This window comes from Lissotriton helveticus, chromosome 9 (genome assembly GCF_964261635.1).
Source record: "Lissotriton helveticus chromosome 9, aLisHel1.1, whole genome shotgun sequence".
Lineage (NCBI taxonomy): Eukaryota > Metazoa > Chordata > Amphibia > Caudata > Salamandridae > Lissotriton > Lissotriton helveticus.
In genome coordinates this window covers 1215440491-1215458143 of record NC_136070.1, presented here as the reverse complement: position 1 = coordinate 1215458143, position 17653 = coordinate 1215440491, and the positions used below count along the sequence as shown (strand labels likewise).

Below are 17653 nucleotides of genomic sequence, written 5' to 3'. Positions count from 1 at the left end.
GATACATTATCACAGTTACCAATACTGGAGATACCTACGCACCACGAGAGCATTGATGAAGTCAATGGTTTATACTTACCATGATGGAACACTTATTAGCTGGCTGGAATTATACCATTTGAAGTAATAAAACAGTCATATATTACTACAATATTGTTTTCTTTGGAGTGCCGGCAATTTGTTCATTATGTATTTATGGGCTCTTTATGTGATTTGGAAAGCAATGGAATGTTTGTTTATCCCAACTGATGAGCACCAAGAACTGCAAAACAATTGGCTTTGAACTTTGAGTTACTAACACTTTATAGTACATGCATGTGCGGTGCTTCTCTTTCCACTTCAAAATTGGTTTATGGAATAGGAAGTGTACAGTTGGTGATGGGGTAGGAACAGATGAGGTGGGAATGAGTGGTGCTTGGTAGCATGAGCCCAGCACATAATATTGGTGTTTGCCTTCACTGTAAAAAACATGGAAGTCTGCACTGTACTCTGCCTGTGTTTGGACAGGACTGGACTATGGTAATACCCTATATGCAAAGCTCCCTCTTTGATAAGTAAGCTCCAGGTGCTGCTCTAATGCTGGTAGCTGTTTTCCTTGCATGCACATATGCCCCATCTTGCAAAATCTGCAATGACTAATGGATATCATGCAGGCCAAATAAATGTTGTGCAAATACACTGTATATCTGCACTCTCACTGGCTTATGTACATCAGAGTACTGGTGACTAAAGCACAGTATCTACTTAGGATCTTTACTTGACCATACATCGGAGAACACAGATTGTCTGCTGCAATACCAGTTAGTTAACTAATTCATATTCAATCCCCAATGTATGCCTGATCTTTTGCTGCTTTAGTTCTGCTGCAAGAGCAATGTTAACTAAAGGGTAACGCTTACTCCATGAATGTTTCTTTTACTGTTGTAAGAAAGAATTGTCAAGCATGCAGATGCCTCGTTAGATTACATATTAATCGTTTCAAAACTTGGTCTTGAGTTGTAAATATTTCTTTTGTGCTGTGATCATATTTAGGCATCTTTGTCATGGCTCATCAAATCTATCATTGCTGTTCGAGCCCTATCCATACTAATATTATAAAGAGAGAACCCAAACCTTTGAGGCGGGTAACCTCAGTAACCACAGCACCAATCACAACACCCAATACAGCGTTGGAAAGGGCAGTTGCAGCAGAAGGACATAGGCTATGCAGATGGCCACCATTTTTTATTTTATTTTTGCAGAGTTTTATATAGCGCAAACTTGACCCGAACTGAATCTGGTATCAGAGCGCTTTACATAGCACCAGTTACGTTACATGAGGACACACATTCATTTTTGTTAGGCACGGGGAGATTAAGTGATTTGCCCAGAATCACAGGATGTTTGGCGTCGTTACCAAGTCTCGAACCCAGATCCCCAGGTCCGAGATCGAGCGCCTAGGCCATTAGGCCAACTCCTCTATACATTTAAAAGGTAAAAGAACCGTGCCAGCAAAGTAGTCCCTTGTGGGCGTGTCTGCATTGTGCTGTGGGCATGGGCTGGGGGTGTGACTAACGCTGGGGGCATGTGGTACGGCCATCACATCGTGGGCTGTGGGCGTGTGCTGGGGGCGTGACAAACGCTGGGGGCGTGTGTCCGCCCTTCATGCCATGTGAGTCGTACATACAAGCGCCAATTACGTTGCTGCGAAGCATCAAGGGGCACGCTGGGGTCGTGACACGCTGGGGGCGTGTGTCTGGCCTTCATGCCATGTGAACGCAATTGCGCCGCATCAAGGGGCCCGCTGGGGGCGTGAGAAACGCTGGGGGCGTGTGCTACGTTCCGCCCTTCATGCCATGTGGGTCTTACATTAATCAGAAGATCATCTGCTGTGGCGGTGTGCTGGGGGCGTGACAAACGCGTTCACCTGGAGGCCTGGTAAGTAACGTTACTGCAGCCTTTCCTGCGCGCTGTTACTGAACTCTCTCATTCAACTAAATTACACGCGCCTGCTACCATCAACCAGGGCTCTAGCCGGGCTCAGGCGGCGGATCAGTACACTAATTACACGCGCCTGATAACATCAACCAGGGCTGCAGCTGGGCCTCAAGCGGGGGGAACACGTGCCTGCTAACATGAAACAGGCCTGCATCTGGGCCTCAAGCGGGGGAAAACGCAAATGAGCGTGTCTACGAGGACAATTACTGCAGCCTCTCCTACTTGCTGTCACTCAACTCTCTCATTAAACGGATTTACCCACGGCTGATAACTCTCTCATTCAACGACATTACACGCGCCTGCTAACATCAACCAGGGCTGTAACCGGGCTCAGGCGGCGGTTCACTACACCAATTACAGGCGCCTGCTAACATCAACCAGGGCTGCAGCTGGGCCTTCTCCGTCCCTATTCTAATGAAACAAAAAATGTTGTCTACCGCGAGATTTTAAAATAAATTGCCCTTGCCAAATACACACATTACACACATTCTATTTCATACCCGGACAACGTCGGGACGGGCTGCTAGTTAAAAATAAAAGGATCTCAGTTTAATGGACTTTGGTAAAACTAACCAACACCTTGACAATTATGAGCTACAATAAAGTATTCTTTTGTGCACATTTGAGATAGTCAAGTCTTATTCTAATGCAGTACACATAGCGAACCCTAGTGCAAAGTTTGTTATTGAGAGAAAATGATTTGAGAAGGTTGCTGGGCCGTTCTTGGAATAGACTTAAAAGTCTGTCCTTTCTCAAGAGTTGGGGATATCTACAATTTTTAACCACTTTTAGTATATTCGTCCACCTCGGATCAATTCTCTGGTTCCACTGCTTTTACTTGTGAATAATGTCTAGATTTACCTGTCACTCTTCAAACTGGTTTCTCAACTGCTCGCAGAGCTGCAAAATGGGCATTACATTGAAAGAACAGCACAGAAGGGCTAATTCGGAGTAATAGACGTACAATTTTACTGCACAAACAGGCCTTTTAGTACATTAAAATAGGCCTTTCTCCAAAGGATGAATGAGATTAAAAACACGCCCAGTTTCTTACTAATGACAATCTCTGTTGACAGTAAGAGGGGGTCGTTTTATTCTGTTGTCTTGCCTCCTCTTGGCATTTAAAGGTAAATGTAATATCTGTGGGGAGGTGAAGGAACAAGTTCTAATCAATAAATATCGCTGGACTTATGATCTAAATTTATCTCCGTTGAGAAATGTTTGTGGTCCGGCACAGACTATCCATAGCGTGTACCGGCCATTTTCCTGGTGGGCTGGAAGTATGGGGTTCAGTTTTGGAGCACTGGGGGTCCCCTTTTGTTACAGCGGGCCAGTTTTGAAGCAGAGCTGCATTATCGGCTCCCTGTAACAAAAGCAGCAGCAGTGCTTCACACTCGCACCCCACTCCCCTCCCCCGCCCCGGGGCCGGTCAAACTGGATGCCAGGGCTAGTTTGTGTCCCCAGTTCGGCCCTGTTTGTGGATGAGTCTCAGTTTATTTATATCAGTGATGTTTGTCCATTTCTTTTCAGGTTGTACAAAGACAACCTATGAATAGCAATTTGAATCTATATTTGTGTTTGGTTGCAAACCACAAGATGTGAGCTGAAAAGGGTTACAGATGTTCTATCTCGTTCTAGGGTATTATTGAGCGTGCATAGCCTGTACATGTGAACATCTGTGGGCCCGCTCCTTTGGCTATGGAGGTTGAGGGGACAAGTTGGCTCCACGAGACAGCAAGGCGTGTACCATTTCACAATGGCACCAATCTTTATTCGTACTGTATGGTAGGGTCAACTCTTTTCCTGCTGGGCATCCATCTTCGGTAAGAGGACCTAGCCTTATGTAGGGACTAACAGTACATGGCATCCTCACCCGTTTCGTCCTTCGCTACCCACTCCACCACTTGGCAGGCTTTTTTTTTTGCACAGTTTTATGTAGCGCAAACCTGACCCGAATCGGGTATCAGAGCGCTTTACATAGCACCAGTTACGTTACATGAGGACACACATTCATTTTTGTTAGGCACGGGGAGATTAAGTGATTTGCCCAGAATCACAGGATGTTCAGCGCCATTGCCGAGACTCGAACACAGTTCCTCAGATTCAAGCTCTACCGCCCTAGCCGTTAGGTCAACTCCTCTCCCCATGAATTGAATATTTTATTCACTTAGTGTATTCTGGTATAGACATAGAACGAAGACTAGAAGGTAAAGCCAATGAAGACTCCCTACTAAGGCGCCATCTTTATCTAACACATTCCTTGGGGTTGGAGCTGGCATGCTTTTCTCAGTACATAAATTGGTTGTATCTATCTTTGCCCATTTGATTTCATAATGTACAGAACACTGCCTCATGTAACAGGCCACTAACTGTACTATTGTTCGGCCTTCACATACCAATGATGTAGATTCATCGAGGTGCTGAACCTGCTGTATAAGTGGTCGAATTAACTCCTTTAGAGGACCGCACCCATTGGCTGTGTTTAGAGAGGAGAGTTGAAGTACTGCCAACTTAATGGAAAATGCTGCATCTCATTTACCAACACGTCAGGCAATATCCACTTGTACCAGAAACCCCTGGCCAGCCACCATGCCACGTTATTTTTGTAAACTGCAAGAGAACAATTCAGTTGGTGGGGTTCATAAGAGAAAAAGACAAACCCCTCAAATGGCAAGTTCACCTTTGACAGGTCTGCCTTCTTCTTCCTCAGGCACTGGCAGATGGCGGTGGCATAGATAACTGCTGCCTCTTCCGGCAGATGCCCGGCATTTCTCTGAAAGTATTTGGCAACTATTTCCTTTGCAGGAAGCCTGCCGCAGTCAGCCTCGTCGACGGACTTCCTTTCTGCTCGCAGTCTCTCTCTCACCCTCTGAATCTCGGCCAGCATCAGATCTTTCTGGTGAGAAATAGAGAATATTGATGTCAGTGAGATGGACGGGCAGGTCACCCGGGGTTACGACGCACACGAAACCGGATAAGCTGCAACAAGTACACTGGGTGGGGAATGGTTGATGTTGCAATGCATTTTCAGAAAGTGCCCCACCCCTCCACTGATTCCGAAAGGTAAACTTGCATAAATATGATGCAAAGTAAATTACACTTATATTTTTTTTTAAAAACGTGTTCTGTGGATGAAAAGATTAAGGGGTTTATATACTTCACTTGCATATCCTGTGAATGGGTAACATTGTGTTGAGGTCTCTAATTAACGCAGTATTCACAATGTGACCCAGGATCAAATAATATAATAACTGGAAAACTGCTTAAAGAACTGCATACACTGTGGATTACGTGTGTAAGAATAGGGGTACCCCGAAACAGGTTCCTAAATCAGGGAAAATATCTAAATTGTGAATATCATCATTTAGGAACGAAATTTAAAAGTGGACCTAGGTGTAGATACTACATGTTGGATACATGTCAACAATTACTGCTGAAGACGGTATCATCCCCTTTCAAAGTGTGTATTTACGTTTGCACGTTTTTTAGAATTTCCGGCAAGAACTTAAGAGTCCAAACTTTCACCTATATATATGATATACAGCATATTTGAGCACCTTTTGAGTTATAATCTTCTGGGTCTGGTTAGCGAGAGCCACAGGAGATTGGACCATTGGTCATATCTCGCCCTGATTGATCCCTTATAAAACAGATTATACCAAATCTCAAACAGGGCCCTCCTTGACTATTTCATCGTAGAATCTCTAGGATCACAGACAAGGTTACATTTTTTCGTGAAAACATGGCTTTGTGATGAAGGCACCCAGCCGAAACGCGCGTAGGAACGTATTTCCTAGCCATGCCTAAAATTGTACCTTATAATACGACAACTATGTGTCTTAAGACATTTGAATAACTGAATGGTTATGTTTCTGCGTATTTGGATGTAAACAAATTGAATTATATTGTGTCTATTAACTCTATTGTCTTACGCCTATGGATGAATTTTATTGAAAACAAACTTAATTTTTTTTGATTATACTGTATTTTTTGCACTCCATATATTTATAAAAATTCAAATAAAAAGATATTAAAACATCATTGGTTGGCACAGACGTAATTGATGACATGTATTCAACATGTAGTATCTACACTTAGGTCCACTTTTAAATTTCGTTCCTAAATGATGATATTCACAATTTATACTGTGGATTACAGAAGGGGCGGAAAATGTAACAAAATCTGACAAAGCACCCTGCTGTTCACTCCATCGCTCTGCTCACCCACTACACCACTTACTTGGCTAACTCCTGAATCACCTATCTCATCTCACCCTATGAGCATCATGTACTTAACCCACCCTGTTACACTATACTGGCTAATACTACAAATCACTCCACCACTCGCTACACAGCTTAAGTCATTATTCCACTGCTCAAACGAGTGCATTCACAAAAATATTTCTTTAACTCCACCCATCCTATATAACCCCTTAATGATGCCACAACACACCCCACTCACTAACTCATTCAATCTCTACCCCCTCACTATATAGTTCACAACACTGTTTACTGCTTTCTCTTCACCCCGGAGCCTACCAACACCAGTATTCCCAATCCACCTATCACTGAGCACTTGCTTACTCACTGCCTGCATTCCCTTTTTCATTCCATTGCTGGCCTACACCTTCCTCAAAACCAGCTTTATCATTTATAAATCAATCACAACCAACACCCCTGCATTATCTGGTTGACAAGCTGACCATCTCTTTTGGCTTTCAGCACACCCACAGTCAGGATACCATTGGACCGGAGACCAAGAAGGGTGTAACAAAGAAAAGAAAAGTTCACAGCTATCCCATATATGCCCCCAGGATCTAGAACAATATTTCCATCCTGTCACGACTATCCCCCGCTTGCTTCATCTTAGGAAAGAGTAATACGAACAACCCTTTAAAGGACAGTACACAGTGCTATACCAGTACACATCTGCTCCCAGAACCCAGCTTCTCTCCAATCACTTGTTAACTGCATTATTGCTATTGACCCTCTACAGTGATCCACCGCCTTTTAGCCAGGTCTGCACTATACAAATGCTACATGCATATATGCTTACTCCTCTACTTTCCTAACACCTGTAGTAAACACTGTGTTAGCAGCCATTTAGAATAGTTTGCTTCCTAGGTTTGAACTATTTTCAATCATTTCATGTCTTCAATAGAAAGTGTAAAATTCTCCATCCCGCCCAGAATACTGATATTTATGGTAGCCTTCAGTATAGGCAGACATGTTTTATTGTGTTTCTTATCTATATAATGGAGTTCTTCTGTGCAGACTGACGTTGTGTTTAAAATGTTACATATGTTAGTATTGTTGCTTTCTATGTATGATTCCATTGCAATATGGCACCTTATTTAATGTAAATATGGGGGGCGGAGAGCATGGATTTTTTTTTTAGTCTCAAGAGATAATAAATCCCGAAACCGGTTTATCTTAAAAATATGATCAAATCAGTGGTAAATAGATGCCCCTGGATTTGACCATTGATTAGAAGCGGTCTTCACGCTAAAGAATAATGCCAGAAGTCCAGTTATAGGTGCACAGATATTTTGCTGCCCCCAACCTATCGATGATCTCATCAGCTCTTGGTATGGCGTAGGCATCAGTCTTTGTGACTGCATTTAGGCCTTGTTAGACCACACAGAACCTCATCTCAGGCTTCCCGCCTTAGGGATTGGGCACCAGTACCAATGGGCTGGCCCATGGACTACTAAAGGGCTATAACACCCCTAACTCTAGCATCTTGGCTGGAGGGGGGATTGAGCAACGTGAGTAGTGAGCAGTAAAAAAGTGAAAGATAGCTGTGATTCCGTTTCAAAATGTTTAATGACTACCTCATTGTTACCTGTATCATGTATGTGTGGGATGGAATCCCATAGCGTAGCTGGTACTGTGCATCTGCTACCTGTATTTGAATGATTGCTGCAATATCTGTTAGAAATCAAAAATAAGTTCTAAAAAAAAAAAAGAACTCTAGCATATTGGCAACTACATCCTTAATGCTAGCCTTGGCCTGAGAACCTGCTCAGCTTACTCTTAACAGCCAAGCTGTCACCGGTGACCACATCAGTGGTGGCTGGCTTTTACCGAGGGTGGAAAGGCACTAAATAAATAAATAGGCTTACTTTTCAACTTGCAGCGCAACGCCGTTCTGCCTGGAGTGTCTTCTCTCCTGGATGCTCCAGACCAGGAAACTTCCCTACCCAATCCTGGCACTGATCTCACAGCATCAGAGGAGCACCAGGATTGGACAGAGCAGGCACGCTCAGTGCTCCTAATAGCACTGGAGGCCCGCACTTTCTCTAACCCAGCGGTCTAAGACAGAGAACTTTAAAATGCGCATGCCTGGCTGACATTTTAAAGCGTACCTCCCTGATGCTGTCACTCAGAAGCACTGGCCCCGCCCTCACACTTAGTTCGTTATGGGTTGCTAAAAAATAGAATGGCAATTAATAAACTTTATTACCATGTTATTTTTCAGATCTGGGATTTGTGGGGTGACGCTCCTCCGCTCAAATGGCGGAGCCGCCCCTGGTCAAAATCACGAGTCCACCATGTTGACAGACCAGGGGTCAGTGAAAACAGCCCAGCAAACTGTCTCAGCAGCTGATAGCAGTCCCTTTGTTGCAGGTCTAGGAGGGCAGAAGGGAGAATTACTCCTTCCATAGTACCATCTTGGGCAGTAGAGTATAAGAGATCAGGGAGATTCTCACTCGTCTTTTCCTGTTGCCCATTTGTCACCATCAGCATGGTGATGTCTGCCCTTTCATATTTTAGCTTGAGCCTTTGGACGTGGATGACCCTTTGAGGGTTCCTGGGGGTACTTAAGTCCACCAAGTAGGTGACTTCTCCCTTCTTCTCCAGGATTGGGTATAACCCAGTCCATTGCAGTGCTATGGGAGCTACAGGCTCTAATGTCCACAAAAATCGTCCTGGCTAATATTCCACCTGTGAAGATGTTTGGTCATATCAGTGCTTCACAAGTTCTTGACTGGCTTACAAGTTCTTATTCACCTTCTTCATTCTTGAGGGAAGGCCTAGCACATAGTCCACTATGTCTGCTTGGGCTCCTTGTGGGTTCTCTCCCAACCCTCTTACCAGGCCTAATGGACCTCTCACAGGTTGTCCAAAGAGTAGCTCAAAGAGACTGAAGCCTACTCTTTTTTTTGTGGAACCTCTCTGCTAGCGAACAACAGACATAGGAGGAAAACATCCCGTCATTTCCTGAGTTTTTCAGGCAAACCGATAACCAAGCCTTTTAAGGCCTTGATGAATCAACAAGGCCATTACCTTGGGAACGGTAGAGGGTGGTGAACTTACAAGCTACACCACAGTCCTCCCACATTGGTTTCAGATAGAAAGACATGAAATGTGTGCCTCTACCGAGATGACCTCCTTGAGGAATCTAACCCTGGTGAAGATTCCAAGGAGGGCTCTTGCCACACAATGTAAATCAATACCCTCTCAAACAGCGTCCCTACCACAGGAAGTGGTATCAGAGGAGCCTTGGCTTGCCCCCTTCCTTGCCACTGGCTTGGTAGGTGACATAGGAGCTTCAAAACTACTTGACCTTCTCAACTATCTGGAGCCAGTAGAAATGGTTGACCAGCCTGTCCCAAGTCTTGGTCTTCTCCTGATGGCCAGGTAAGGGGATGTCATAGGTCAGGTTAAGGAGAAACTCCATGTACTGCTAGGGGACCACCAATCTTCTAGTTGTCCCTGATTTGGGGTTCTTTGCCTCACTGTACAGGCGGCCCTCCTCCTAGTGTAGCTTAACTAGTATAGCTTAACCCCTAGTTCCTGTCTGACAGCTAACCGCCACAGCTCATCAAGAGATGGGAAAGTCCTGTGTACTTAACTCAGGTACTCTTTGGAGGGACTCCTTGCTCTCAGGAGTTCTGCCCGATTTGGCAGCTTACCTAGAGAAGCAGGCTCTCCTTCAGGCACCAGACCCTCCCCCTGGGTGTTAGGCTTCTTCTGGGCCTATGAACTCTTGGAAGCTGGCGATCATTCCTGCCCCTTCACTTTGCTCTAGGGACCTTGTCCATTATTTCAGGCTGAAGGATCCCATGACTTTCCTTCAGGGCCTTCTGTGCTCTTGCGGTAACATGCACCGATTTAAAAAGACCCAGGATTGCTGCATAGCTCCACATTTCCACTTCTGCACTGGCAGACGTCTCTAGGTCATTGCCCAGCAGACGATCTACATGGATGGCAGGGGACACTGCTGCCTATTTTGAGCCAATAACTCATCCCCACTCGAAATCTACTAGAGCCACAGAATGAGACTTTGTGACATTTTCAGCATTGACAATTTGGAAGGATCTAGTCTGGGGAAACCAGTTTGGCCATAGCCATGGTTACACGTGCACCTACATCTCTCGGGTCACCTCCACACATTGATTTTGGTTCACTACATATACTTCTCCATACTGGAAGGTCAGTGAGCCAAAGGTTCAATGTTCTCTCCACCCATGGATACTAAAGTGGCCTCTTTGGGATATATCGGGACAGCATCCATCCTTACACTAGCCATACCCTTTGACTGGTCACCAATGGGTGGCTTTTTGGGGCACATTGCTTCACCCCTCTTGTGCCCGTGTTGATTACAGAGCACACCCCAGCCTTTGTAGGGCCAAATTTCGTTCCCTCTGGCCTCCCGCTTTCACGTAAGTTAGCAGCAATACATGCACCCCAGCAAGGTGGAGGGAGAACATGGAGGACGGCTAGCGGCAGGTGGTGGATACGGTCTGCACCGGAGATACTTGTAACTGAGCTATGGTAAAAGCTTACTGGAGGAGAGGAAGTAAAATTAATGTTTTGTTACAGCTGGCAGTGAGGAATTCTTTATGTAACTTACCAGGTTTGGCATTCAGTGTTCAGATGCCACCCTGTTTGTGCCTGCATTGAGAGCAACCACGGAGAACACAGCAGGTCACAAGCCCAATGCGGAGCGCTGGTTGAGAGCTGCACTCAAGCTATGCAGCGGGCTGAGAGCTTCAGCGAGGTTCTCCATCTGGGATAAAGGAGGCGGAGGCAGCGGAAGCAAAGGAGCAACGGTGCACATTGGCGCTTAGGAGAGTGGGAGGCAGAAACCGGTCCGCTCCTGGAGGTAGAGACAAGCGCAAACCCGGTATTCAGGATGAGCGGAGTAGAAGCCACAGGGGTAAGGAAGCAAGGGGCTAAAGGTGAAATTGGTTTAAACATTAAGAACGCTGACCAGAGGGATAGTGGAAGAGTTCCTGGAAAGAAGGCTAGGTACGCATTAAATAGTACCTGCACAGAAGTCCCAAAGGTAGTCTCAAAAACTACCAGAAAGCCTATACCCTTAAAACCGCAGAGATTGACTTTGTAAAGGTCAAGCTTGGCAATTTAATCAGAGCAAACTACAGCTATGAATGCATGGGGTGATTGGAATGTAATGGGAACCTAGGCAAGGTACTTTCAGTTGTATTTATTTGTTTTATAAGTAGGTTTATTGTTTTTTTAAACAAAATTGTGTGCATTCAGTTGGTAAAAATAGTATTTTCCAATTAATTACACCACGCACATTTAACATAAAATGGCTAGTAATGTTCTCAGGCCATAGCGCCCCACACTATTTCCACTTCATAATTTTTGGGATGGGAGCACAATTTATGATGTATTTCCTCACATGTTCCAGACTAGTACCCCAAACATGCATCATCTGCATGCGGGTGTGTATTTAAAACCCAAATTAAGGGAAGCACTCAAGGTTATTAGAGCCCATAATCCACCCACACATCCAATTGACTAAAGTATCCAGTGTAAAACCCAAAGAATATACACAAACATAGTGGACTATAAAAATGTATAGGTCGTTTTTAGGTCTCGCTAGACGAAAGCAAAAGCGAAGCTTTTGCTGTCTATGCGAGACAACTTATGTAGTTACTTTTGGGGGAATGTGGACAGCAGACTGTCACAAGCTTTTTCTGGCCGAGATTGTACCTCGTGGGCGCGCACGGCGCCGTGCCCAGCGAGGCTCCGCCCACATGGTTACCAGAGCTGCTGGTTGAACGCCGCCTCGCCCATGCGGGCAGCCGGTTCTCTGGTAGTATCCCGCACGGACAGGTAATGGAGACCTGCAACGGTCCCTTGTGCGTCCCTACGATCCCCCCCCCCCCACGCGGTCACTCGTCCCGGGAGCTTTCTAGTAACACCCGCCGGCACCCCCCCCCCCGTGCACGTCCCGGGAGCTTTCTAGTAACACCCGCCGGCAGCGCGGTTTCTCACCCTCCTGCACAGCTCGGGGTCAAAGAGGCAGCCTCTCACCTGCTCCTAATCGTACTTCTCATCATCGGCGCTGACAGACATGGCCATCGCCCGGCGGAGCCTCCTTCCCGGAGAGGCGGCAGGCCCCTCCCACCGAGGACTGCCTCATGAATAACATGCACCCGCGCGTACCAGGAAGAGGTTGAGCTCGGCTCTTAACCAATGGCAGCCGGCCCAGCTCGCCGCGGCTCCACGCAAAGGCCTGCCGCCCACCGGCGCCCCGGCACAGGCAGCGATGACACGGGGCGCTGTTTACACCGGGGGCTCCACCCGGCACGGAGCGGAAACGGAATGCACAGCGCGCTCGTGCCAGCTGTCACACCCCTCCCTCCATGCGGAAACCTTTTATACACACACATATCGAGTTCATTGTTATATGTGGTGCCGGTCCCACGCACCGTGTTCAGGGCGAATTTCTCTTTGCGAACTCCCCCCCCCTCTAGATATGATATTCCACCCCTGGGGGCGTGTAGGCTCATGTGTGGATTCATAAAGCATTTCCAAGGCGTTTAACCGGGGTAAGCACTCGTAGCTGCACCTTTGTACAACGCATTTCATGACTGGGACGGCGCGAGCGCTCTGTGGTGCATGTTCCTAGCAGGAAGCGCGAGCGCTGTGTGCAGGAGCCAAGTTGAGTTCACGTAGGGTGCATTTCATTCGAGTGCGCATGGAGGTTCCTGGCATGAATACTGATCCGAGCCCTGCCAAGCGTTTCCTATTCTTTCCATTCCGTGGCTTTCTGCTTCCACTACACCTGACAAAAACGGCGCTTCCTTTTTTCTTTTTATTCAGGCATATATTTAATTATGGAGTCTCATAGAGCTTTCTACCACTCCGGGTTGTGTAATTATTGCCTTCTAGTCTCCATCGAGCGTAATCTTTTTCCGGCGCCCTCCTCAAAAATCTTTATTTCCGACACACTCTCGTGGTATGCCACTGTCGGTTTCTTTCCACAATTCTTTTCTCACTCTTATACTTTCAGGTCGAGTATACAGTCGTCGCACATGCGCTGCGAATCACACTGTATTCAGTATAAGTTTGGCCACGCCCACCACTATTAATTGGTTCCTTCCTATGCCTTTCCAAATGCTTTTTTTGGTGTGGTGAAGGGTGCCATATGTCCCTCCTTTGGGCGTATTTGTCACGCCCATAGCAACAGACCCTCTTACTTGGGTCATTTCACCTCTGGCTAGGTCAGAGTTTCCATAGTAAAGTCATTTATAGTTTTCTTAATAAGTTTGGCGCCATTCAACAAAACTCCACCAAAACGTTTTTTAAAAACTTTTTTTAAGTTCCTCACTTTGGGTTATTGTTGGCAAGTTTCGTGCTGAACTGTTAAGTAGTGGCAAAAAAATACACTGAACATAATCTTCACAAAAGTTATTTACAAAAGTTTAAGCTATTGCCATTATAAATTACAATAACTTTTATTTAAGTATTAATTATTAAAAAAAATGAAAAGCCATTGTTATTTGTAAGTCACGTAAATACTACACATATTGCATTATAAATGATATAGGTGTCACATTTGCAAAAGTTGTAACTATTGGCATTGTAAATGACAAAGCTATTAATTTAGCTATTTTCAAAACCAACACATAAATAAAAAATTTGTCATTTCCAATACCAATAGCTCAAACTTTCCTAATGCGAGACCTATTGCATTGCTAATGCTTGTTATTCTTAAGTATTCATGGAAAAGATAGTGTCATTCTAGCCAATGCGTTTCGTCCCCACATGGGACTTCATCAGGGCTACAAAGAACATACATAACAGCATTTACAGTTAAAAACATCTAAATCACCTAATCCGCACAAGTCTATTTAAACTCAACAATACATTACCACCCATCTTCAGTGAACCCAAAAATAACACACAAGTTATACTATCCTCAGTATGAAAAATGAACATCTCCAAAATCTTAATTTTCTAAATATTACTATTCTTTGGATTTTACACTGCTGTACACCAACTCATCACCGTGGACATTGCAAACTTTACTCAGTTGAATGTGTGAACAAGTGGCTTATGGAATCTAATTTCCTCCTTTACTGAGCAGGGTAAAATCAGTAGCTCATTCTGGGGTCCCGGTAAAATAGATGGAACGGTTCCTTTCTTGTAAGAACACTTTTGCTGCTTGACACTGTTCTACTTTTACCCGCTGTGCATTATCTTGCTATCTTATGTTTAAGTTTGGACTGGCGTCTTGTTTACTGGTATTAAAAGTTTGGTTGTTGGGCACAGACATTCTCTCACAAAGCTGGACGAAGAACAGCAGAGGATTAGAAAAGATGTTGGAGGCCCTGACTTTGGTTGCAGAACATATGATCTTGATCCCATTTCTCAGCACCGGCCCCTGCTAAGCAAGTTCTTAGAGACCACAATGGTGACTGGACACAAAGGCAGGCCTGAGTGGGTAGAGGGACACACAAACAGCAAATACCCAAAAAAACTTCAAACTTAAGATACCAGGCATGGATATAGATACATTTTAAACACAGACATGAGTTAAAGGACATGGGATAGCTTGTGAATTGAAATCTCCTACCAGATAAACTGAACTTTTCCCTTCCTCCATTGCTTTCTTGTCAGTCAGCAGTTCTGCCAGCACCTGAAAAACAATTTAGTAAAAAAAAAAAAGGTAAGGGCCTCAGAGAGTTGGATTTCAAAACCTGTAAATGCACACTTTTCATCGTGAAGGAGAGTGTGCTTTGATGAACTGATGTGAATCATTATTTACAGAGCTGGACTGTGTCTCGACACTTAATTCAAGTATGAAAAAATCTTGGATGCAAAGCTCATGGTGTGGGGGGTATTAAGGGTATAGTTCACTTTGTACACTATGCTTTTGTGCATAAAGGCTTGTCAATGCAACATGCTGTTGTACTATTTGTTGTCGCTAATATGTACCATATCCATAAATATGCAAATGTTTAGTTTGCCTCCAATAACTATATTTCAAGTGATTGCCCACTTTACATTCGCAAAATTCGACGGTCAAAAGCTCTGCAGGAAACTTGGAGCTGTGCCCTGGATTATCATGCGTTCCATTCACTGTTTAGGTTTCGGCTACCGTCCAACTGCGTAAGCAGTGGGTGGGCGGAGCCGAAATCTTTTGTTAGTAGTATGGGGGCCTGAACACGCCCCTCTTCTCCATTGGCTGGCCTCGTAAATGCTGGCCAGCCATTGGAGGAGAGGAGCGTCACGGAGTTCAGGGCCCGCCTTGACGCGATTCGGGGGCGTTTCCGTGTGTTTTTTTAAGTCACGCCCTCTCCTCTTCCCATTGGCTGGAATTTTACCTTCCAGCCAATGGGAAGGGGAGAGCACGAAAAACACGCCCTTGCCTTACGGACTCCTGTCCATGCGAACATATAACTGCGCAGTTGTACCCCGCTACGGTAACAGAGGCAACCTTGAATTTATCTGCAGAGGTATGACCCATTCAACACTAACTTCGCACTCGTAAAACCGATCACGTAATTCATTTTACTAATCTCAACTATCTATTCATCCTTACTAACACAAAATAGAGCCCGATAGAGAGACCCGTTTCGAGCTCCCCTTTAAAATAAAACTGCCGGTGTTCAGTATTCGCCATGATTGTATAAACTGTGCTGTGCAAGAAGGAGGCCTCTGTACGTGTAGGTGTGGTCACGTGACTCGGTAGAACCATCGGCCTCCATGAACAAAAACCGTAGGTCTGCGGAAAGTTGGAGTGCGGTGGGGGCCAGACGGATAAGCAGGAGTGGAGCGTTCCGCTTGGGTTAGTTCAGGGGGCGGAACATGGTATGTGGAAAGGGGGTGTGTGCAAAGTAGCCGACGCAAACCTGGGTTTTACAAACCGCTCGTGGTCTCACGCACGGTGCGTGTCCTCCCTGTGTGAACGCACCTGGCGGGGCCATGCTCGGAGCTGCCGCGTGCTGAGGGGCTGCGCGCGAGAGTCCCCGGGCCTCAGCACCAGCGCCCCGCGAGGAGACTGCAGCCCGGCTGGGCAGAGGGAGTCACGCTGCAGGGTCCGGGGGATCCCACTGCAGGAGGCGGGGGTGCGGCTCGCTGTGATGCAAGAGCCTGGCGGGGACCACCGGCAGTGAATGCACTCTCGGAAGGCCGGGGGTCGCACTGCAGGTGGCCAGGTGGATGCACCTCGGGATGTCGATGTGATCTCCCATATTCAGGTTAGGGGGAACTGCGCTGCAGGGAGTGACGTGACCGTGCAGACACCGGCTCACACCGAGGTGCTTCTGCTCCTGGAGGAACACAGCAATGGAGGCCGGAGGATGCACCGGAAGGAGGCTGGGCTGGTGAACTGCACGAGGCTGGGCTGGGGAACTGCACGAGGCTGGGCTGGGGAACTGCACGAGGCTGGGCTGGTGAACTGCATGAGGCTGGGCTGGTGAACTGCACGAGGCTGACATATTGGTGCTGCAGAAGGCAGGGTGATCTCACTGCTGGAAGTTGTGTGTGAGGCAGGAACTGACCAGCCGCAGGAGGTTGGGGTAACTGCACTGGGGTGTCTGGGGCTAAGGCACTGGCGGAGGGACTGCACTGCAAGTGATAGTGACTGCGTACACTAGGGGAGGTTCGGGTGACTGCTCTGGAGAAGGCTGGGGTGACTGCTCTGGAGAAGGCTGGGGTGACTGTGCTGGTGGAGGCTTGAGTGACTGCACTGGTGGAGGCTTGAGTGACTGCACTGGTGGGGCTGGGGGACTGCACTAGAGAAGACTGGGGTGCATGCACTGGTGGAGGCTGGGGTGACAGCACTGGTGGAGGCTTGAGTAACTGCACTGGTGGGGGCTGGGGTGACTGAACTGGAGGAGACTGGGGTGACTGCACTGGTGGAGGCTGGGGTGAGGAGGAGACTGGGGTGACTGCACTGGTGGAGGCTAGGGTGACTGCACTAGAGGAGACTGGTGTGACTGCACTTGTGGAGGCCGGGATGACTGCACTAGTAGAGGCTGGGGTGACTGCACTGGTGGAGGGTGAGGTGACTGCGCTGGAGGGTGTAATAGGTGACTGCACAGGTGGAGGGTAGGGTGACTGCTCTGCTGGAGGCCGGAGTGACCGCTGTGGTGGAGGTTAGGGTGACTGCTCTGCTGGAGGGTGTAATAGGTGACTGCACTGGTGGAGGTTAGGGTGACTGCTCTGCTGGAGGGTGTAATAGGTGACTGCACTGGTGGAGGTTAAGGTGACTGCTCTGCTGGAGGCCGGGGTGACTGCACTAGAAGAGGGGGAGGTGTCTGCGCTGGCGGGTGTAATAGGTGACTGCTCTCCTGGAGATCGGGGTGACCGCTGGGGTGGCGGTTAGGGGTGCCAGCACCTCGGCAGGTTGGGCGGTTGCTTTGCGGGAGGACGGACGTGGCGCCATCGGAGGAGGAGAGCTGCAC

At 46.8% G+C, this 17653-nt stretch overlaps 1 protein-coding gene across 2 annotated transcripts in view; it reads right to left on the bottom strand.

Moving 5' to 3' along the window:
- Positions 1-17653, bottom strand: part of IRAK2 (interleukin 1 receptor associated kinase 2) — a 197144-nt gene that overhangs the window by 41244 nt on the left and 138247 nt on the right. The window contains exons 10-11 of one of the 2 annotated variants that reach the window (XM_078661681.1): positions 14818-14880; positions 4658-4873 (exon numbers count right to left, since the gene is read on the bottom strand). In XM_078661681.1, coding sequence (XP_078517807.1) covers positions 4658-4873; positions 14818-14880 — 279 coding nt within the window. The remainder of the gene's footprint in view (positions 1-4657; positions 4874-14817; positions 14881-17653) is intronic. The other variant, XM_078661682.1, reaches the window with a different exon arrangement.